The sequence below is a fragment of the Chionomys nivalis genome, chromosome 4 (genome assembly GCF_950005125.1).
Source record: "Chionomys nivalis chromosome 4, mChiNiv1.1, whole genome shotgun sequence".
NCBI lineage: Eukaryota > Metazoa > Chordata > Mammalia > Rodentia > Cricetidae > Chionomys > Chionomys nivalis.
The window spans coordinates 84,742,866-84,766,840 of record NC_080089.1 but is presented as its reverse complement, the minus strand read 5'-3'; the positions used below and the strand labels follow the sequence as shown (position 1 = coordinate 84,766,840).

The 23,975-nt window shown below is 41.6% G+C and overlaps 1 protein-coding gene across 3 annotated transcripts in view; it reads left to right on the top strand.

Moving 5' to 3' along the window:
• Me1 (malic enzyme 1) overlaps nucleotides 1-23,975 on the top strand; it is a 119,199-nt gene that overhangs the window by 72,526 nt on the left and 22,698 nt on the right. For all 3 annotated transcript variants that reach the window (XM_057768175.1, XM_057768173.1, XM_057768174.1), the window contains 3 exons: nucleotides 12,632-12,741; nucleotides 19,657-19,754; nucleotides 21,288-21,401. In XM_057768175.1, the coding sequence (XP_057624158.1) occupies nucleotides 12,632-12,741; nucleotides 19,657-19,754; nucleotides 21,288-21,401 (322 nt within the window). The remainder of the gene's footprint in view (nucleotides 1-12,631; nucleotides 12,742-19,656; nucleotides 19,755-21,287; nucleotides 21,402-23,975) is intronic.

The following is a 23,975-nucleotide window of genomic DNA, read 5'->3' as shown; positions in this document are numbered from 1 at the left end:
AGCATATAAAATGATACGTGTGCCCATGAACACCTGATTTTTGACAAAGTAGCAAAAATATCAAATGGAAAAAAGAAAGCGTATTCAACAAAAGGTGCTGGTATAACTGGATATTAAGATGTAGAAGAATGAAAATAGGTCCATATCTATCACCATGCACAAAACTCAAGTCCAAATGGATCAAAGACCTCAACATAAAGCCAGCCACACTGAACCTCATAGAAGAGAAAGTGGGAAGTATACTTGAACGCATTGACACAGGAGACCACTTCCTAAATATAACCCCAGCAGCACAGACACTGAAAGAAACAATTAATAAATGGAACCTCCTGAAACTGGGAAGCTTCTGTAAATCAAAGGACATGATCAACAAGACAAAATGACAGCCTACAGAATGGGAAAAGATCTTCATCAACCCCACATCAAACAGAGAGCTGATCTCAAAATATACAAAGAACTCGGGAAATTGGTCATCAAAAGAACAAATAATTCAATAAAAGATGGGGAATAGACCTAAACAGAGAACTCTCAACAGAGGAATCTAAAATAGCTGAAAGACACTTAAGGAAATGCTCAACACCCTTAGCTATCAGAGAAATGCAAATCAAAACAACTCTGAGATTCCATTTTATATCTGTTAAGAAAGGCCAAGATCAAAAATACTGATAACAACTTCTGCTGGAGAGGTTGTGGGGTAAAGGGAACACTCCTCCATTGCTGGTGGGAGTGCAAACTGATACAATCCCTTTACATATCAGTGTGGTGATTTCTCAGAAAATTAGAAAATAACCTACCTCAAGATCCAGCAATACGGGGCTGGAGAGATGACTCAGAGGTTAAGAGCATTGCCCGCTCTTCCAAAGGTCCTGAGTTCAATTCCCAGCAACCACATGATGGCTTACAACCATCTGTAATGGGGTCTGGTGCCCTCTTCTGGCCTGTAGGCATACACACAGACAAACTACTGTATACATAATAAATAAATAAATAAATAGATAGATAGATAAATAAATAAATATTAAGAAAAAAAAGATCCAGCAATACTACCATAGCATACATAGGGGAATCTCACATCAGGGTATATATCCAAAGGATGCTTAACCGTACCACAAGGACATGTACTCAACTATGTTCATAGCAGCATTGTTTGTCATATCCAGAACCTGGAAACAACCTAAATATCTCTCAACCAAATAATAGATAAGGAAAATGTGCTACATTTACACAGTGGAATACTATACAGCAGAAAAAAAATGACATCTTGAAATTCATGGGCAAATGGATGGATCTTGAAAACATCATATTGAGTGAGCTAACCCAGACCCAGAAAGACAAGTATCCATATGTACTCACTCATAATTGACTCTTAGACATAAAGCAAAGAAAAAACAACCTACAATTCACAATCCCAGAGAACCTAGACAACAATGAGGACCCTAAGAGAAACATGGATCTAATCTACATGGGAAGTAGAAAAAGACAAGATCTCCTGAGTAAATTGGGAGCATGGAAATCATGGGAGAGGGTAGATGTGTAGGGGAGAGGAAGGGAGAGTAGTGGAGAAATATATATAGCTCAATAAAAACAATAAAAAATAAAAAATGATGTGGGGTGTGTGTGCGTGTGCGCTCTTGTTGTTTGAATCTAGACTGTGGACACAGAAGGAGTAGCTTACCAATTGCCGCTCTGCTCATCTCTAGAAGGAGCAAGCACAGACTCAGTTTCTAGCCTACACAGAACCATGGGATGTTTGAAAGGATAATATGTCTCCTCAGCTTCAATGCCAATCGCTATGTTTCATTTTCTGTTTCAGATAGTTTCTTAAACAGTCTGCCATGTGTAAAGTTTAAAGGCACAATAGATGATAGTGACATCCAATAAAAACATAAATCGTTTTCTAAGCACTTGTAAGTGGTCTCATTTGAAAGTTAATAACTGCAAAATCAAAATTCAAAATAGCATATTATATTTTAGGAAATGCTATTGTCAGTTAGGAGCTCATGGCAAGGCTAATACTGGTGTGTGCCTGTTATTTTGAAGTAAATTTTAATGAATTTTCTCATTTATTTGGAAATTCTATGAAGGATATCACATATTTAGGATATTTAAGCGTGTCAAGTTGATTTAATGATGTCCATGTTTTTATATAAGTTTAATCTTCTCCATTCTTTGGATTGTCTTTACCTTGCTTGGTATGTGGAGAGTATGGAATGTTTCATAACTGATATTTTGACGTGCGAACTGGATCATGATAAATGTTCTTCATTGCCAAGTTTCTTCTTAACGTGGGGCATGACAGTATAAATCTGACCCTTCTTCCTGGGCCACAGAATGATATAGCTATCTGCTCGTGGGGAAAATCAAGTGTCCAACACAGTTTCTGAGAGAGAAGTGAGATTTGGGGCTTTGCATATGCTGCAGACTGAAGTGCTGCTGACCTGCAGGAGACCCAGTGCAGCCTCCAAGCAACCAGCTGTCACATTGTCTCCTTCTCTTGTAACCCAGAATGCCTTCCGAGTTACTAGAGGGGCTTCTCTAGGACAAGGGAGCCCGGTCCACTCATGCAGCTGTCTTCCGACTTCACTAAAAACAAAACAAAGCAACAACGAAAGCAAGCAAACAAACAAAAACCCAAAGATAATGAGAACGGTAATTGTCCATTTCTGAATTTTGTGGAACACTGTGGCATTACTGTGTAATAAATCTAGTGTTGAAAAGAGAGCTGTAGCTATAAAGAGGCCTGAGGTGAGACTGTCCCCAAGTCAGGGCCCATTCCTTCTTGAGGTCTTGGTTTGTATTAAAATTAAGAAGCTCTTTGTCGGGTTTTTGTGTGGAGTCCCTGCTTAGATGTCTTTGCTGTAACTTTTTTCCTCTTAGCCCAACCACAACTTCTATCCTTGTGGCTTTAGTGATACACCGTGCTGTTTGGTGGCGTTCTTGTTTTATGAAGTAGCGGTCACTGCACTTGACTCTTCCAGGGTCCGGCATCATCATTATAAAGTGCTCAACAATTTAGGACTTTGGTTCTGTTTTAACAGTTGCATGGGCGGGGTTTTTTCAACTTTTGGGGGCCTTGAAAACTACTTTCTAAGTAAGAATGAGACCTGGCCCATACTGTTCCTCCCTTCTTGTAGATTCCCAGTTTAGATCAGCATGTGAAAAGCCCCATGGGGGGAATTGTGTTTCCTTTTGCTTAGAGCTTCCAAAATCATTTGGTCAGTATTTGCAGAATCCTACTTAATGTACTATACCATCCAGTTCTGGACACCCATGTCCTCCCGTGATTCTAATCATTGAAAGATTGAAGCACAAATAATAACTCGGAGAGAGAAATAGGGGTTCAACCCGAAGATCCAAAAAGCAAAATAGCCAGCCACTGGCTCTTACCTTGACCTCAGTCCGAAATGGCGATCCTGCCTCCAGGAATCCCAGAGTGTGAGAGGTGTCTTTCCAAACCCCCTGTTTTACAATCCTCTCTAGGGCTGAGATTAAAAGCGCGCACTACTGGGAGCACAGACCAGTTTCTATGACAACTAGTGTGGCTACTGGGATTAAAGGTGTGTGCTACCACTACCTGGTCTGTAAGGCTGATCAGTGGCGCTATTTTACTCTGTGATCTTCAGGCAAGTTTTATTTTTTAAAATACAAATGAAATGCCACTATAAAAGTAGAAAAATCACTTTGATGAGGGGACAGTAATAGAATAGAATTTGCCTGCTATAAATATCAAGCTTTTGCTTATTTCTTAGTGATCTTAAGAAAAAAGAGATCTTGAACTAGAGTAGATCATTTACTCAATCAGAAGGCTGAGGCTGCCATGTTCTGGCGTGTTAGCTAGCTGACAGCTCTGAGAAAGAATGAAGGGTGGTGATCAGGACACAGAGGAAGTAGAAGCAGATGAGTCCAGATGAGGAGTGTGTTCTAAAATAAGCAGTTTCTGTGCTGCTGAGCTGATGTGTGGCAGCTCGCTGACCTTGGACTCGGAAGACAGGACAGGGCTTGGGCTTTTTCTCTTCCCACTACTTGTTGCAGACTTTGAAATCTTTATGTGCACTAAACTCAATTAGGCATCTTCCTAAAGCCTACAGAGAGCGTTTCTCCAGTGTTACAGTCAAGATTTTTAACACACACATACATATAGTTCTGTGTATAGAATAGTATAAACAAAACTCCAAGAAAACACAAATCATAGAGACAAAAGATTTCAGAATACATGCTGATTAGCAACTGAAAAGTATTCCCACTGGAACAGTTCATTATCACCGAGTATTTTATTTGGGATCATACAGCCTGTTCTAGAAGGACATGGCCAGGAAACACTACAGGACACCCAATCACAGTTTCATAGATCACCACACTTAATCACAATTATGATAAATAAAAGATCACACTGGTCAAACATTAACTAATATTTATGTGGCAGAGGTGTTTGAATCTCTCCACCCTGTGCTGCAGTACTAATAGTTTGACTTCAGAGATGAAACTGAAGGATAGGGAAATTGAGTAACTCTCCCATTGTTGTCAAGCAGTAGAGCTGGGATACCAACCAAAGCAGATCAGACAGCAGAGCTTTAAATGTAGCAAAGTCACTCATGATCTCATTGTATGTTTTCATCACACCTGCTGAGAGGTGTCTTGTAAGAGATACACTGTGGGAACCGCTGTGAAATAAAGAACAAGTGTGGGCTGATGAGGGAGGTTCAGCAAGTTTGAGGAAGAAAACTGGGCAGAGAGCCCTTAGACTGACATACACCCGGCAAGATTTCAGAGAGCATAGTAGAGATTTGTTGACCACAAAGATCCTTTTTGATGAGTTCCACAATGGTAGGAATGATTGGCTCCATTCCCACTGCTGAGCTTAGCAACTGCCTAAAGGCTCCTCAGGAAGGTGGCTGGGGCTGGAATACTGCGACTGATCTTACATGCATCATGGCATCGGATTATAAACACATGCTATCAACGTGGTTTTTTTAAATGGTAAATTGTGAAGGTCAACCTTAGGTTGTCATGCTTGCAAAGTGGGCTCTTTAGCAACTGAGCTTTCTTCTCAGCATTCTCCCTGTCTTTTTCCATACCTGTTTCCTATTGCTTTATGTACCTGCCCCATCTCTTTACATACCTGTCCCCATATCTTTACATACCTGTCCCCATCTCTTTACATACCTGTCCCCATCTTTTTACACATCTGTCCCCATATCTTTACATACCTGTCCCCATCTCTTTACATACCCGCCCCCATCTCTTTACATACCTGCCCCATCTCTTTACATACCTGTCCCCATCTTTACATACCTGTCCCCATATCTTTACATACCTGCCCCATCTCTTTACATACCTGTCCCCATCTTTACATACCTGCCCCCATCTCTTTACATACCTGTCCCCATATCTTTACATACCTGTCCCCATATCTTTACATACCTGCCCCATCTCTTTACATATCTGTCCCCATCTCTTTACATACCTGCCCCATCTCTTTACATACCTGTCCCCATCTTTACATACCTGTCCCATCTCTTTACATACCTGCCCCATCTTTACATACCTGCCCCATCTCTTTACATATCTGCTTCCTATCTCGTTGCATACCTGCTTCCTGTCTTGATATTTCTGCTTCCTGTCTTGCCTTCACCTATCATACTGCAGGGTCGGAATTTTGGAATTTGATCTTGATTTCTTCTTCCTCATCTTCTTCTTTTCACCTAATATTGTCCATTCTGTATTCCGAGCGTTTCTCAGATCCATGTATCTCTCTCTGTCTGCGTTCTCATTATTCCGAGCGTTTCTCAGATCCATGTATCTCTCTCTGTCTGCGTTTTCATTTCCAGATGGAGGCCTGCAGTTCCGCAGCCACCTCCTCAGTGAACTCCCTGCATCTACTCTTGCCAGTCCCCAATACACATATACCCTGGTTATGATGCCCTAGTGTAGATACTAATTGGTCGTGCCACATTTCTGCTTCCTTCCTTCTGTTGGGGATCAAGTATGAACTTCTTTAACACAGATTAAAGGCGCAACATAATCCAATCCTGTTTACCTCTCTATTCTTAATCTTTGCTTTGTTTCCTTCCAAATTCTGTGCTTTTAGTCACCTTTAATTGACTTCACTTTCTAGAACGTGCCGTAGATTTTGTTAATTCTAGCATTGAACATGTCCTCTGCCTTTGGAATTCTTTCTCTTACTAAGTCCCCTGGAAAGTAACCTTTTGGGGACCTTCTCAGCACACTTGCCCTGCTCTGTGCCTGGGTGCCTGGGTGCCCAGCGGTTCCCAGCTATAGCGGTCCTCACACTTCCCATTCACATGCTCGATCACTCTGTGCTCTAAGGGGGGAAGTGAGTGTAATGAAAGCTGTTTGGAGGGCATTTGACAAACGAATAAATGAGGAAAGAAAGATAAGGTTTCTTTTGGGGCATAACAGGAAATAGATGAGGTCTTATTACAACTAGGGCCTACACTTAAGTAACTTGATTAAGAATTGGGGGCTGGAGATGGCTCAGAGGTTAAGAGCATTGGCTGTACTTCCAGAGGTCCTGAGTTCAATTCCTAGCAACCACATGGTGGCTCACAAGTATCTATAATGAGATCTGGTCCCCTCTTCTGGTGTGCAATCATACATGCAGGCAGATCACTGTATACATAATAAATAAGTAAATAAATACATAAATAAATCTTTAAAAAATTTAATGTAACACATTTTCAGTGGGGAAGGAAAACATTCCATTCCATTACTTAATCCTTAAGAGGGTTACATCTGATGAGTAGATAATTACAGTTTAATCTTTATAATGCCTATGGTCACAGAGAAAAATCAAGAGATATCATTATAATATAGTTGAAAGAATACTAAGAAATGTGACAAGAATACCTACTTGTGAAACAATGTAGGGATAAGGTAGCTGGAACTTGAGACATTTCATAGTGAATTTGCTAAGACGTGGATAGGGCTCTGTTCTTACATGCTAGGGTGTATTGGATGTGAAGGGGGCATAGCCAGAGAGAACTTGAGTCAATTTAAGATCACCTATGCTAGCACTCAAGACTACTCATAATCTGAAACTAAACGTCACTGCATTTTACTTACTTATTTTTTATTGGCGGGGGGTGGGGGGTTGGAAGAGGAGGATGGTCATGTGGCACAGCATGTGTGCAGCAGAGGGCAACTCGCAAGCATCAGTTCTTATCATGCCCAGTTCTGGGGACTGAACTCAGGTCATAAGCTTAGTGGCAAGTGCCTTTTGTTGCTAAGCCATGCCACTGGACCTTTTATAGTCTGAAATTTAAGAAGCACTGTTCTCCTTCTGAAGTCCTTCAGTGTGATGCTATTACATCTCCTAGTACAGCCTCTGGAACACCCTGATTTATTCCTCCTTCACTTTTTGAGTCCTCCCCAGAGCCAAATTTAATGCTATCTTCCTTAAGCCTTTGCTGGGCTCTCTGTGTGCCACAGATTGTTACTGGATTTGGATTTTTGCGGTGCTGAGGATTGAACCCAGGACCCTGTGCATGGTAAAGGACCTCTCTGCACTGAGCCTCTCAGTCCCATTGATTGCTTTTAATGGAAACCTCTTTTAAGACTGTTTGATTGTATGCTTTGTGCTCCCAGTCAGCAAAATTTATGTTTCCTGTTTGCTGCTAAATTCATTAAGTATCTTCAAGCCTCAGTTCATTATCAAAATGAGTCATTCAAAATAACCCCCCACCACTGAGGGATTCATCCATTATGACGTACTGTAGCCTCGGACACTGTGTGGTGCCATGCACGTCACACATCCTAAACATGATTTTACCCCATCTCTCAGGAAAAGTCCAAGCATGCACGGTCAAGTTGGTTGCATGAATTCTCAGTATTTTAATATTAAAGAAAGACTACTGTTTTCACCAACATTTGTCCATGTACACCTAACCACGCGGGATTTGGTGTGTTTAATGCACACAGGTGCTACCTTGTTGGTGTGATGAGAGCGTTCTGATCCCCGAATTCAGAGATGTGGTGAGGATGTAGCTCAGGGTCAAAGTGCTTGCTTAGCATGTGAGTCCCATGGCCTGCAGTCAGCCCCTACCTTACGCCTCTGAGCAGTATGAGCTCACTAAACGCTCAGTCCTTAGTCATGAGGAACTCCAGTGTCTTCATCTGTAAAATGCATAATGACAGTGCCTTCCTTGCTGAATTGCTGAGAGAATTAAATTAGATAATCCCCCTGAAATGTAGACCATACTGTCTGGCGCTTAGTCAGTTCTAGCCACAGCCATTAGTCATTGCAGTGAGGTGGTTTCCAGACTTAACATGGCCACAAAGAACACATACTCCAGAATTTTACATGTCAGTTTTAGGATATTTCGTTAGCTTTTAAAACTATTTATATCTGCTATATCATGCCAAATTTTGATTGTAAAAAGTAGGTTCTTTTCCCAGTTATGTAGAGGTGAAATGGCCAAATCTCGAGAGTTCCATCGCTTCTCATTTCATAGTGACTAGGCTGCTTTCAGCTAGAACAAAATATCTTTCCATGACTTTATTTTTATTACATGGTACAAGATGCACATATCCCAAGATGAATTCAGAAAGCCTCTTCTTAAATCTCTAGAAGTGAAATCAGAACTAACTACCAGGTAGAAAAACTACAAAGTTAAAATGGGTATGTGGCATCTTCCAGAAGATGATTCTAAAACAGGCTATGAAAATGATAAGGTGCCCTATGTACCGATTTACTACCTAGGACGGTTCCCAGATTACACTGCAGAAGCATTGTAGATTTATAGCTTCATACACTGTGTCCTGAACACTGAAGGCAAACCACACTGAAGGGACTCAATTTCAACCACAAAGAAATTGTAACAAGCCCCAGACCACCAAACCAAGTAAGTAGTAGATCCGGGAATAGAACTGAGAAAGCCCTGAGGCCTCCTCACAGACCACAGGCTGCTTCTTCTGAACATAATGATAGAGAATCTGCTGCTGTTAGCCCCCCGGACTATGACGCACCACAGGAGCAAGCCCTATGAGGGCATTGCCCAACAACACAGTTCTTGGTTTCCGAAGGCTCCTTAGAAACCAGAGAATTACAAAGTAGCCATCACAAACATTGCAGGCTGCCGACTGATACTTGTGTTTCGGGTACTTAGTTGCTACCACAAAGTTTACTTCTCTGCTGGCATTTTCAAAAGTGACAATTCATAACTGTGGAAATGTTTCTTTTTAGTTCTTTATAACACTTTCATCATTTTATGAAGAGCTTTCTTGGAATATGAAAAATGGCGCCAGATGCATGAGTACAGTTGTTTTGTTCATGGCTTGTCCTCACTCTCCCAGTTTCCCCCAGCCCTTTTTTCTGTCTGCCCTCAGTACTTTCCACAGCACCAAAACAGTTCTCAATATGAAGCTCTAATCTTTCACCTCACTTTCTCAGGCCGGAAGTGCTTCTGTCATAACTATGTCATCTGAGAAAATTTGTATTTATTTACATTTCACCATTTTATTAAGTTGTAAAAGAGATTTTATTACTTGGATTATTTTCTTTGTGAAGACCATTCTTTGAAGTTCCTGCAGTAGCTTTATCTAAGCTGTCTTGATTTAGCTTCAGTCCTGAGAGTAGTTTTCAACCTGTACTGTATAGGATGGTGGTGATTTTCTCTTAGTCATTGAGGACATTATCTCACATTTCATAGTTACTTTTGTTAGCATTAAATATTTTTGGAACTCTCTGGTATAGAGGACTTATTATTGATCATTGAACTGAATACATATTTATCATTTCAGACAACCCCCATAACAAATCTATGGAAGATCGTATTCACATCTTTCTTGATAGGAAAACACAGGCAGAAAAATGAAGATACATAGTATACAAGGATGCCAGGAGTTCAGTGTGGGAGCTCTGACTCTGAGCCCATGGTCCAGAACCACTGCAGCAGCCAAATTCAAAAAAGAACAAAGGGGTAACCAGCCATATTCAGTATTACAGGTATTTGAGAACAATATAGGGCCAGCGAGGTAGCATTTTTTATGGATACACACAGTAGCAGACTAAGGGTACTCTCAGGTGTCATTGTTACGCTTTATCATCATGTGTCCCTGTGTTCTTATCTGTAAGATGGGAATAACAGTGACAGCCCGTGCTGTAGTTGCGAAGAGTAACCGTGGCGAGACATTTTCTGTCATTAGCAGTAGTGTAGAGAAGCCAAGAAACAGAAGCTACCTCACCTCTGGATGAAGCCTGGTTTAGGAAATGAAGGGCGAGAGTGGAGTAGGAAACAGTGCTAGTGTACTGAGGAAATGGTGCAGAAAACAGACACTGTCATCATTAAAAATGGATGGCCTAACAGTCAAAGGTAATGACCGATCTTGAGGTTCATCATTTCCTAAATCCATGATGGTATTAGAAGGAAGTTTGGGTTATAAATTGATGCACATGCAGGGGATGCCATAGGCATGCTATCCAGAGGTGAGTCCATATGTAAAAGCATCAAGTACTCTGATTCCATAAAAACCTGAAATTTCTGTAGCAAAATCAACAGAATCACTATTTTAGTTTCATTTCTGTTGCTGAAATTAAAAAATACTCTTGACCAAAAATCAACCTGGGAGAGGAAAGGGTTCATTTCGCTGACAGTTCCAGACCACAGTCCATTATTGAGAGGAGTCAAGGCAGGAATTCCAGGCAGGCCCACCTGCTACTCCACACGGCATTGTCTCTGACTAAGGCACTCGTTTCCCAGCCAGAGAAGTACAGACGGCAGCACTGAGGTTACTGGTTGCTGGCGCACAGAGCAGCTTACACTCCACCAGCGTCCATGTACAGTTCACACCAGCTGCCCAGAGCTGCAGCTGCCCGTGTCATTAACAGTCAAACAGTCCCCACAGACATGTCCACAGGCCACTGACCGGGCCTCAGTTGAGATTCTTCTCTCAGATGGTCTCACACCATATCAAGTTGACAATTAACGCTGTCTAGAACAAATGCCATCTAAGGGATTAAGGGTGCAGTGTAGTGACTAGGAAAGCTATTTGTAGGTATCTATCATAGAAGATACTATTTTTAAAATATAAAAACTTCTTGTTAGAACAATAAATAAAGGGGCAACACAATAAAAATGAGTCAAATAACATACAGTTTCTCACAAAGAATTAAAAATTTCCAAGATACAGAAGATACAAAGAAACAGAAAGCAGTATTGTCTCATTAGTAATTAAAAATTAGAAAATACCTCCCGTTTTCTACTACAGCAGCCCTTGAAGAGCAGCCAGGTCTTTGTGCCAGGGTCTTAACAAGGCCACAGGTGACTGAGCCCCTTGGCCAGGTGAGGTAGTCACTGTAGTGGGCACCTCACCAAGCACAGTAGCAGGTGTGCAGTGAGATCCGAGAGGTGCAGTGTGGCGGGGAACTACTCAAACGCCAAAGGCCGCCTTGAGTTTGTCAGTACATGGGTGAGCATGAGCATCCTCCAGTAGTCAAACGGAGCCCAGCGGTCTCCTGGCTGTGAGCAAAGTCGATACCAGAAAGGATTGAGTCCCTTCCCTTCCCTGTATGTAACAAAACCTTTGTAGAGGAAAGGGAAGAAAAAATGATTGATTCAATCCCAGCCTCACCTATTAATATGATAGTGTTTTTAAGAGGTAGACCACTAGTGACAAATATAGATAATAGTAATGTTAGTAAACATAATGGATGAAAATGATGGAGTGATGGACCCTACGGAGATCTTAGTCATGGTGGTCGGGAGAGGTGGAGGAAGAGGGAGCTCCGACAGTCTTCATCTCCACAGTGATGTTGGCAACTGGGGCTTTCAGTTGTCCTCATAGTAGAAAGGAGTGAGAAACAAGGACAAATTTCAGTGCTTTGTAGTGAGAACTTTGACACTCATGAAAGAAGCCATAGCTTCATGGAGATGGTCCAGAAAGAATAGTCGTAAAGAAGGAAAGCTGATTCTTAGTGCGATGTAGAGACTGGTATGGGGTTGAGCACTCATGGACAAGGGAGACAGCACATGTTGAAGCTGTCTTATCTGAGTGCTTGTGTCCCACCAAAACCCATACACTAGGACTAAACCCCATGTGGAACTCTGAGGAGGTGGGGCCTTTTGAGGGTCGGTCGTCATGCCTGGGTCTAGTGCGCATGTGAAGCGTGTTAAAGGGAAGGACTGTGCCTCTGCCGTGCAAGCACACAGCAAGGAGATGCCGTCTGTTCAGCACATGTTAGGATACTATAGGTCGTGATAGAAAATAATAGTCAGTTAAAGGTTCATTAATTTGTCAGTTGGCTTCTAAGAGTAGCTAGAAGCATGGTTTCCTGAAGAGCAGTAATCCTTTGTTCATTTCTTTTATTACATTTTATATACCTTTCTTTAACTCAGAAGATTTTGTTTCTACTGAGTTTCAAATTCCTTGAGGATATGGATCATATTTTGGACTGAATTTTTGTCGTTTGGAATTATTCCACAGTACCAATCCACTCCCTTTTTTGTGGTAAGTGTGATGTCAGTCCTTGATGATAATGTGTTATACATTTATGCTAAGCACCCAGAAAGGACTTTTAAAAGAAATTGGTGTGCCTTCTCATACAGGCTAGGTTTAAATGTCTACTTAAAATGTCATTTCATTAACTTTTAAAATGCATGTTTTTGCCTCATAGATATGGGATGAATTGCCTTATTCAGTTCGAGGATTTTGCCAATCTGAATGCATTTCGTCTCCTGAACAAGTATCGAAACAAGTATTGCACATTTAATGATGATATTCAAGGTAATCACATTTCACTGTGTATGAATCAAAAATAACATCTGGTAGTCTCCAGTGGATGAGAGAAATGCCATGACCCGTCTGAGCAAAGGCAGGAAGCGGCACAGAGAAGACGTCTAGAAAGACCATGTCACAAAGCAATCTAGACATGCAAGACACACAGGAACTCGGAATACAGCTCTAGGCTCTTTGTCCCCTCCCCCTCCATACACATCAGAAAAGGAGGAATCAGGTTAAAACCGGTATTTACACTCAGGTGACTATTCTCAAACACTGAGAATATACTGAGGGACTGAAGTTGCCGATGGTGGTGATGTAGCCGGCAGGTTTGTGGAGTGAGGCGTTGTAAGAGGGAGGGAGATGTTGAGCTGAGGAGGTGCATGTTAGGGATGCGATAGGTTACAGACAGTACACTGTTATTCAAATCAGAAACTTTCATATTTTCACAACTTTGGGAGGTCAGTAACTTTCAAAATTAATGTTTTGTTCTGAATGTATTGTAATCTCTGAAAAGTTGTCATAGGTGGTGAGAAAATATATGCTTTAAATCTCATCTGCACTTAACAATTTCTACAGTGAGATATAAATTCTTCAGTAATAAAGCAATAAATTAAAGCTTAAATAAACAGTATCATTGTACTATTTTAATGAAATTATAGAATTATGTTCTTATGCATATAAGGTATACATACAGAAGTCCAACAAGATAAACAGATGAAAAATAATAACATCTGAAATTAGTTCACAGCTTTTTATTCAGATCCAGTAAATGTTAGGTACCTGTTAAAAAACCAGGATTTATGTTGGATTTTTTAGTCATAATTTCTGGTTCTCTTTCACATTTGAGAAAGCACCCTAGAATGTACCATATTACATATACACAAGCTCCCAGAAATCTGAGAAAATCTCCAGCTATTATGACCTAATAAAGGAAATCTGTGAAAATTGACTGTACGTGGTTTAAGTATATAAATGTAATTCCCCTTAGCCAATTTCAAAGCCTCACTCCAGAAAGTGCTATTTCTCCATTTTTTGGGGGGATAGGTTCTCTCTCTGTACACACGGACCTCAGGCTCCCAGTGTCCTGTGGGCTGAGATCTCACAAGCCGCCAGCCTGGCACACGAATGGTCTGCTGAATCCTAACTGATAGTTCAGGCACATGCTTCGGCTGTGGGCCTGTGTCTAAGCCGTGTGTGCTTTTCTATTCAAGCTCTTGTTTTCTGACCCTCGCTGTGCTCCCTCCCTCAACATCCAAGCCTTATATGAAAGCCTTAGGAACCCGTTTGATTCAGGTTAGGTAAAAGGACAAACAGGTAGAGGGTGTTACTTAGTTCTAGCAACTTGAAGACCATGATGGCTTCCATCTCACTGCTGTTCTTGTTCTTCTGTTTTGTCTTAATGTCTCCATAGCGTTGAGCACTGTCATTGTCCCGTGTTGAGCTACTTGTCTGATGTCACTGCACCTGCCGATCCCTCCCTACTTCTTCGGCTCCTCCCTCGTCCCTTTGGCTATCCCATGGTGGAGCACTTCAGGCCTTCCCTTCTTGCTTCAGTACTGTTCTCCTAGGCCCGTTCCACATTCTGACATTCATCTCGCAGGGTTAGTTCTACATTTAGGATTTCTTTGAACTCTAGGGTGGTATGTTCATCTGTTTATTAACAGCTCTTCTTGGATATCTCAGAGTTACCTCATTCTGAAACCATTCTAAAGCAAACCCATTTCCTCCCCAGCCCAACCTTCTTTCCCTATGGCCTCCTTCCCAGTGAATCATTTTGGTCAAGTGCTTCCTGTCACCAAGCCACCCTGACGCCATATCATAGAAGTCGGTATCTTCCATTGATTTATCTGTTGCTGCTGGTCTAAGAAGTCCATCCTTGTGCATGCTTGCTTTCTCATCTTGCATAGTTCTTGGATAGTCACTTTACAGACAGCTACAGATTTTTTGGAATTGAGTATTTGGAGGGTTTCAGAAGGAAATCCAGAGTTTCCAGGTGCTGAGAAGTGTGAATGTGAGTCATAGAAAGGAAGTCTGGTGGGAAGGTGCTGCAGCCCTGACTCTAGGGTACCCTGGATGATGAGAGAGTAGCTTAATGCACACACATGCTGCTCTTTGCGGTGCAGGCTGATGTCTGTAAGTCACTCCTCAATTCATTTTGAGGCAGTCTCTATAGCAGCCTCCAGTGAACGGGTGAGCAAGCCTTTTGAGGGCTGGGGGATGTGTATCAGTGGTGGACACTTACCGAGCGGATACAATGCCCTGGGTTATCCCTAGCATTTCAAAAACAACATAGCAAACCCACGTCCTCTTCTCCTATAATATTTCATACCTTTGCATTTTGTTTCTCACAGAGTATGTGAAAGGATGTAGAATGGTATCAGGACCAACATTACATGATTGAGAACCATTATACAGAATTAATGGGAATGAGTTCAGTTTAAGAAGGTTAAATCACCAAGCAAAACAGAAATTTTTTTTTTTTTTTTTTTTTTTTTTTTTTTTTTTTTGGTTTTTCGAGACAGGGTTTCTCTGTGGCTTTGGAGCCTGTCCTGGAACTAGCTCTTGTAGACCAGGCTGGTCTCGAACTCACAGAGATCCACCTACCTCTGCCTCCCAAGTGCTGGGATTAAAGGCGTGCGCCACCACCGCCCAGCTAAAACAGAAATTTTTTATCTATCAGAACCAGTAATTAAGGTTAGGGCCTGGGGCACATGAGAAGTAAAGTCTAGAAATTAATGCAGGAGTCAAGTCAAGGTCCAGAGAAGTGTGTGAGGCATGCTGAAGATGCCAGCGTGGAGGCAGTAAAACCACGGATTTCTGCCCTCGCTCCCTGCTCACACAATGCTTGCTCATTTCCTCACAGGGATTTCAGAATAATACTGCCCTTAGGAGGGAAAACACAGGGTTGAGAAAAGTCATCTAATTCCTTGGTAGAGAAAGCCCTCGGGGAGTCTTCCAGTTTTGACGGGAAATGAACAAGCCACCCTGAGCATCTCTCCCTCTGAGAGCTGCATGCCTATGATGGGTGTTCTCCTCCTATTTCTCTTTTATCTTTTGAACCCTCTGCTTTTCCCTTTATGCCAAAGGATGTTGCCCATGAAAAGAGTTGTGCAGGTATTTCAGCCTGCACTGCAGATGAGTGCTTTGCATCCTCTCCTGAAGGAACTGTTTTGTTTTCTTTTGAAACAGATGTGTTATTTAAAGACACAAATTTATGAAAATTATTTGATTAAAGAAAAACATAGCTAACTATACTAGCAATATAAAATAATCCTAAATGATCCCGGGTTTGCTTTAAAGTCATGTTGTGCTTTAGGCCATCTCCTCGGGGGAGTTTTCTGTCCTGCCTTTGTTTTCTTACTCTGCTGAGATTCTGCTCTGTTGCTATCTGCTGGCAATTGCTTTCTGTTTGTCTTCTCCCAGTTAAGAATGTGTGTGGTCCTCCATATCAACTAAATGAATTCTACTTAAGTTTTTTCAGTATAGCCTTATTTCCTGCCCTCCGCTATGTCTGCTACTTTTTAGTCCACATCCCTGTCCGTTTGTTTTTGAGTCTGTTTTCTGTCGCCTTAGTGCCCTGTGTAGGAAGAGGAATGCTAGTGTGGTACATTCTGCCATTTTCCACAGGGAGCCTTCCCTGCCTTTGTCCTGCACATGCTTCTGCTGCTCTGGGTGTCTTCCCACCCAAGGCTGTGGGCATCTCCCATGCCCCGAGCTGCGTATCCAGCTGTGTGCTCTAACCCTGAGCTCAGCCTATGTAAGCCCACCCTCTTCCTCAACAATTCTAGTGGCACCTGATATATTAATAGCACATATGGATTATAGTTATTTCATTACAAATTGGCCTTGTTAGTTATATAACATAATTTGTAGTTCTAATTTGATTTAACAAATCACTGCACCAGTGTATCAGTAAAGGCCTGATTTTATTGTTGTTGTTTTTGAGACAGGCTGGCCTTGAATTTTCCATCATCCAGCTATAAACTGAGATTATCATGCCAGCAGTTGAGGTCATTCTTTGGTAAAAGATCAGAGAGATTTATAGCCACAGCAAATCTTCTGTGTATATTAAAGACATATTACTTGCAAATTTATACTGGGATAGAACAGCTCTTATCCACAGTATTTGGTAGTAGGAGCATTGAATTTCATATTTTTCCTGATGTTAGAATGTGTGTGTGTGTGTGTGTGTGTGAGAGAGAGAGAGAGAGAGAGAGAGAGAGAGAGAGAGAGAGAGAGAATGGAGAGAGAGAATGAGACATTTTGAGGCTGGGATCCAAATCTAAACACAAAGTTCCTTTGTGCCGAGGGTATACCATATGCACACAAGTCACAAGTGATGTCACACTGCATTTCAGCACTTGCGTTCTAGCTACAACTCAGATCACGTGCGAGATGTGTTGTCATGTCAGGGCTCAGAGCACTCAGAGTTTGGGGACTGGAGGGATGGCTCAGCAGTTGAGAACATTGGAGAGTTCAGATCCCAGCACCATCTTCTGGCCTCTGTCGGCACTCGTACTCAGATGCAGACACGTACACATGCATATTCGTACAGTTTTTAAAGAATTATTAAAAATCTGAGGGTCTGAAAGAATGGGAATTTTATGACACATAGCCTATAGAACTTTGTAAAAATTTCAAGAAAGCCTGTCTCTTTAATATTGCGTTAGCAGTGTTTAGTCCTATTTAACACCAGCAGTCTAAGGCAGGCCTTCCCTCTGTGTGACTGAAGTTTAATTTTAATATAAGAATTAATCGTGTGATTTATTTTGCAAACACATTTTTATAAAATTTTAATTTTCTGCACTTGTTTTTCTACAAAGAAATTTAAAGTAGACACAGGAATCATGTTCATGGGTTGGAGAGATGACTCAGTGGTTAAGAGCACTGGCTGCTTTTCCAGAGAATCCTGAGTTCAATTCCCAACACCCACACTGTGGCTCACAACCATCTATAGTGGGATCTGATGCCCACTTTCAGCATAAAGGCATACATGCAGATAGAGCACTCATATACATAAAAAAATTAAAAAGATAAATCTTAAAAAAGTCAGGTTCACATGAAAGTTTTGGTAATGCTAAACTATCTCTTTAATTTTACCATCTGATGCTATAAAGAAAAGACTAGACATTCTATTATGTCTCAAGGCAATGCTGTGGAATATACTTAAAATGACTCAGTATCCAGCACGGAGAGAGGAGACTCGTGCTCCCTATTTAGCCATGTCTGCAGTAAAGCATTTTAGTGGAGTGAGCTGGCATCACCACATGACAATGGCACATTATACTTAGACAACACAACCTCTTGTGTCTGTCTTCACGTGTCCAATCCCATGAAAAACAAAGCACAGAACCGAATAACACCAAGTAGTGATGCTGCTAATGTGCCAACATTGACTTTTCCGCTAGTTAAATCCTGTGACATTGGGACAGTCAGTAGGTGTCTTGGAATCATATGATCCCAGAGTTGGAAGTGAGCTTACAGTTCCTCACATCTAACTTTGGACTGGCTTTCGTCAGAAGAACCCAAGAAGAGATAGCCTAACATGCTGCTTGTGAGTGATTACTTAATACGGTAACTTGACGTCTGTTCCTCCCTAATTTCATCTGTTAACAGTTCTCACGAGTGTATCTTGGTGCATGGGACAGACATCATGGCATATTTCCTATATAAATCAGCCATATTTTGTACAGAATTTCTTTTGTTGTGGTTTTGGAGATTTAACTCGGGCCTTCTGTGCACTAGGCAAACATTCTGCGCTTAGTCACATCGTCAGCTCTTATGCACAAAACAGTGGGTTTGCGCAGTGTGTGGCAGTTCCTGAACATTTCAGTGGTCGTACTTGCGTCTACTCAGGTCTAGATTTTACCAAGTAAGGGTATTTTAAGTTTGGCCAGACTTTGCTGCTCCCTGGAGTGATATTGAAACAGTAGACTGTTTCCTTGGTGGTGTAAAATGTCCATAAAGCTGGAAGGCATTGCAAACCTGCAGTTATATTTCAGGAATCGAGCTGTGTGGTCATGTTAGCACAAGAGCACCACCGCATATCCGTGTGCGTGGTGAAGTCCTAGGATTGGAACGGTGCCGTTTACGTTCTTGTGTGTGGTGAGAGCAGCCGTACCCTACTGTACATGCATTCCCTTATCACCTAGGGTTCTGATAGGAGTTATAGGTAGAAAGACAATTAAAGAATATAATAAACAAGATTTTAATTGCCATTATTGGCTATTTTCAAATTTAAATATTAAATTCCAAATATATCTGAAACACCATTGCCACTACCCCATCAGCAGCAAGCATTTACTGTGTGCCTCCTTTGTGTGGAGGGGATCACCACTGCATTTCAAAGCCCCAAGAATATTTAGGTGAAAAACTTCAACACTAATTACTCTTCTGTATCATACAACAAAATCATTTTACAAATGAGCAAAACAGATTACAAAATAATTTTTCTAAATTCTTCCAGATAGGGTGAACTGAAATCCACATCATATCCAAACTCAAACAAGGTATGGTGGCATATGCCTAATCCCAGCATTTTGGAGGCTAGGGCAGGAGGATTGCAAGTTTGAGGTCATCCTGGGCACACACAGAGTTTAACTTCTGCCAGGGCTACATGAGGCCCTACCTTAAAAGTCTAAAACCAAATTTGAAAACCAAACATAACCCAAGCCCATGCTGTTACCCACCATCCTAGGGTCCCCCTTTGGGAGGTTTTCAAGGATTTAAGCTGTGGTCCTAAAATACTGATATCCCTAGCCTAAGATTTCTGTCACATATGCCAGCATGGAGACAAACACATAGGTCCTGCCTGTCCCTGTTAGCCTGTCATATGGTGATGTGAAGATGTGGATAGAAGCTTGGAATCCAGCAGGATCCATCTGAGGATTGCTCAAGGATATTTATCGCTTGTTTTAGGAACAGCGTCTGTTGCGGTTGCGGGTCTCCTTGCAGCTCTTCGAATAACCAAGAACAAGCTCTCTGATCAGACAGTGCTGTTCCAGGGAGCTGGAGAGGTACCTGCCTTGTGTCCTGCTTACTGCGTCCTGACTGATAAGTGGCTAGCTTTAGCTCGGTACTTACTCAAGGTCTTGTGCCCTCCTAGTGTTAAAGTACAGTAGACGGAAGATTCTGCAAGCTTTAAGGCAGCTTACAGTAATGTTATAGGAGACTTTGGAAGTGTAAAACATTTTGACAGTTCAAATTCGTGAGATTATCAAATGTTACCTTGACTTTGTTATGCATGTTTAAGGCTTGATACCCAATGAAGTTACCAATGTGTGCTGTGTGCTACATATGAAAATCTCACTGAATTTAAGTTAGTATACCCATCCCCCACTGTCCCAGTCAGAAGTGTTCACAGCCCCACACAGTCCAACCTGTACATATATAACTGTAATTGTTTTTTAAGAGAATCATTTTGAATTAAAGATACATAGTACATCAAAACTATTCAACATTATAACCAAGACATTTTAAATAATTGGAAGAAATTGTGTAAGACCAAACTGCATAGTTACTTGAAGTCATTGATAATACTCATTTAAAAGAAGAAAGCTAATTCATCTGCCAAACAGAATAAAATGTTAATTTTCTTGTGAGAAAACTCTCAAATCTCTCTAGAATTACAGAATTCAAAATTAGAAATACTATGGCTAATCATTTTGAAAAAAAATTAAACTTAATATGATTATAAACAAAACAACTTGTTACATGGGTAGGAATGTGTGTTTTCATTTTGCTTATTTTGAAATTAAATTTATGAGCTAGAGATACGTGAAAACATTCAGAATATAATCAGAGATTCACTTTCAAACTGAAATTACAGTCCAACCTACCAAATAGCCCTGATATGTTAGTTCTATTCTGGTAAGCCTCTCTGCATTTCTAGAAGTTTCTGGTGAATGACACAGCAGTGTTCCTGGTTGGATGACTTGTGGGCCCTGGTTTGTTCCTGAAAAGATGAGGTCTGTGGTATGTCACAGATTATCTAAACTTCATCAAATTCCAAATAAGATGGTTTCTTTAATATTGGGAGACATTTTGCAGTGCTTTCTCTGCCTAAATTAAGAGAATAAATGCTGGGCAACACATATTTCCTTTCAGTCTTATGTTGTTGTCTAATTAAGACCCCATCCAAATGAGCTTGCTTCTTTTACTCAAGTTCGAGGAGCAGCTTCCTGACAGTAGGCCTTGTGATCCAGTGAGCCAGGCTGACAGTTGATTGTGTTAAATGTAGTGTTTCCTTGTTGTGCTGGTCCTGACTGTCTAACTACAGTCAGATATACTGACAGTCAGGGGTACCACTGGCTTATCTGTGCTGCCTAGCAAACTGTATCACAGTGGTTGTGTTGTAATTAAGTGGAGCACACCCAATGTGACAAAAATGCTTAGCTCCTAGTGCAAATTCATGACTAAAGCTCTGAAACTCAGTGGACCGAGGGCTGTTTTGCAGTTCCTCACTAATGGACACAATGAGGTAACGTGTTACCCCCGACAAGACATGCGGAACAAGTTTTGAAGTCTTTATTTTTATACCTTCTTTTCAGGCTGCCTTGGGGATTGCTCACCTGATTGTTATGGCCATGGAGAAAGAAGGTTTATCGAAGGAGAAAGCTATAAAGAAGATCTGGTTGGTTGACTCAAAGGGGTTGGTAGTTAAGGTAAGAAAGAGTCACTGTATGTGTCTGTCCTAATGACCGTTCAGCAGGCTGCTCATTGTTCTCAGTGTCTTTTTTAAGAAGCCGTTTGGAAAGATTAGCATTCATGGACTTGGGAGTTCAGTCAGTAAAGTGCCGACTGTGCAAGCACAAGAACCTCAGTTCAGTCCCCAAACCTAAATTCCAAAGAGCCAAGCGCAGTGTCACAAGCTTGTAATCCCAGTGTGAGGAAGCCCAGGCGGGTGGCCCCCTGAGCTTGTTGGCCAGCTAGTGTAACCTGCTGGGTAAGCTGTAGGTCAGTGAGTGTTGTAATAAGAGCGGTGGGCTAAGTTCCTAGCACCCGGCCGCCCGCATGGCTAGCTTATGCCCCAAAATAATTACACGAAAACTGTATTCTTTTAATCACTGCCTAGCCCATTAGTTCCAGCCTCTTATTGGCTAGCTCTTACATATTGATCTAACCCATTTTTAATATTCTGTGTAGCACCATGAGCTGGCTTACCAGGAAAGATCTTAACCTGCGTCTGTCTGGAGTGGGAGAATCATGGCGACTCCCTGACTCAGCTTCTTTCTCCCAGCATTCCGTTCTGTTTACTCCACCCACCTAAAGGCTAGCCAATCAAATGGGCCAAGGCAGTTTCTTTATTAGCCAATGACCTTCCTCCATCAAGTGAGAGAACCTGTCTGAAGCAAAGAAATGGTAGATGGCAGACAACGAACTCTGCCTGAAGTTGTCCTTTGACCTCCACATATACCCTTACATAGATGTGCGCCTGCACACCCAGATAGCACGTGCACACACAGACACGCACAGACACACACACACGCTAATAAACACAAATGATGGTGCCATTCAGGTGTACTGATCTACTCCTGGACGAAGAAGAAAACAGTCTCAGGAATGGCTTCCACTGGGAGTGAATCCTCACAGCCCCGGATCCTCAGTCTGCTGGGATCAGCTTAGCTTTCCTCTGAAGCAGTTGGCTGCAGACACAGAGGAGACACCTACACAGCACACTTTGGGAAGAGCTCTCTGTCACACACAGCAGATTAGGAAGGAAGGAGAGAGTGAGGGAGCTGCCCACATACCTGCTGTTTGCCACAGTTCTTGAAGTTGAAGGGGTCGTGAGGAGAAGGACTTAGTAGATCGGCTGTTGGAATGAGCCCCAGTTTTTCTTCTATGTGACAGAGGGCCTCCTTGTGCAGTCATCGTGAAAACCTAGTGGTGGCAGGCTGCGGTATGGCTTCTGCCACCTGGTGTGTCACTTACTCTTCATTAAACTACTAAAATACACATAGATCCCCTTTTATGCGAAGAATGACGGGTGATACGCTGTGTTTTTGCAGCACAGCGAGGAAATGACCTGAAAGTGACTTTCAGGAAAGTCATCCTCCAGGTATCCAGTGCTTTTGAAAGTTGATATTGTTGAACCGATTGTTTCCATTCTTGAAAATCTGTCCTAAAATTAGTATGCTTATATTGTTGTAGGTGTAAGGATATTATTAAGACAGTATTTACAATAGTGTTGTTTCATCATACATTAATTATAACGGTGATCTGTTATACTTCCAAAACGTAGTAGTCAAATAGATTACGGAACAGCTGCAGTGTGACACATATGTTTAAAGCAAATGATTCAGTATATCAGATTAAAAAGAAAATGAATGTTTTTATAGTGCTTGATTTAAGTTTATGATATCGCAAGATACAGAAGACAAATATCATCTGTATTTAACTTTACAAGGTTATTACTACAGTTGTTATAATGCTGGAGTCCGAGCCCAGGGCTTTGCACATCTTAGGCAAATGCTAGACCTCTGAACTATACCCCTTCTGCTAAAGCTTACTTTGTTTGTAGGATTTTTAGTTCAGGTTCTTAGCAATTGTAATTCATAAAAGCTAGGGAAAATGTTTAAAATAGTCATACATTGACAATTTTTGCCTTATAGGAAGAGAAAGTAGATGTAAAGCTATCAGTTATAAGGTGTTGAATGTAAATTTCTTTTTGGAGATAGGATTTTTCTCTGTATCCCCAGATAACCCGAACCTCACTCTATAGATCAGGCTGGTCTCAAACTCACAGAGATCTGCCTGCCCTGTTTCCCAAGTGCTGGGATTAAAGCTGTGCACCACAACCACCGTCTGGCAACCGGCAAGTGTAGCCTTCTTGACTTAAAGATTTGTTGCTTTCAAGAATCAGAATGACTGTAAACAACATATACTGTGGTCACATCACATGCATTGTAGTTCACTGCATGAAATTTCCCACTGACCAGGCATTGTTCTAGATTCTACTAAGTTTGCAGTAAGGCACTTGATTTCAGGATGCTCACAGCATAAAGGGAAAATCAAGTTAGCGGCTGCAGAACAGCGGGAAGATGCTGTTACAGAAGCGCTGTTGTGGTGCCATCGTGCATAGGAGACACTCCTCACTGCTGTGGAGAAGAGGGAAGGAAGACCGAGGCACCACAAAGCATGGGCATTTCTAAGGCTTAGTTGGAAAGAGTTCCGAGTTACTGTAGATTCTCCACAGAGATCTGAAATTCATCCCAGTAAATGAAACTAATTCCCTGGGA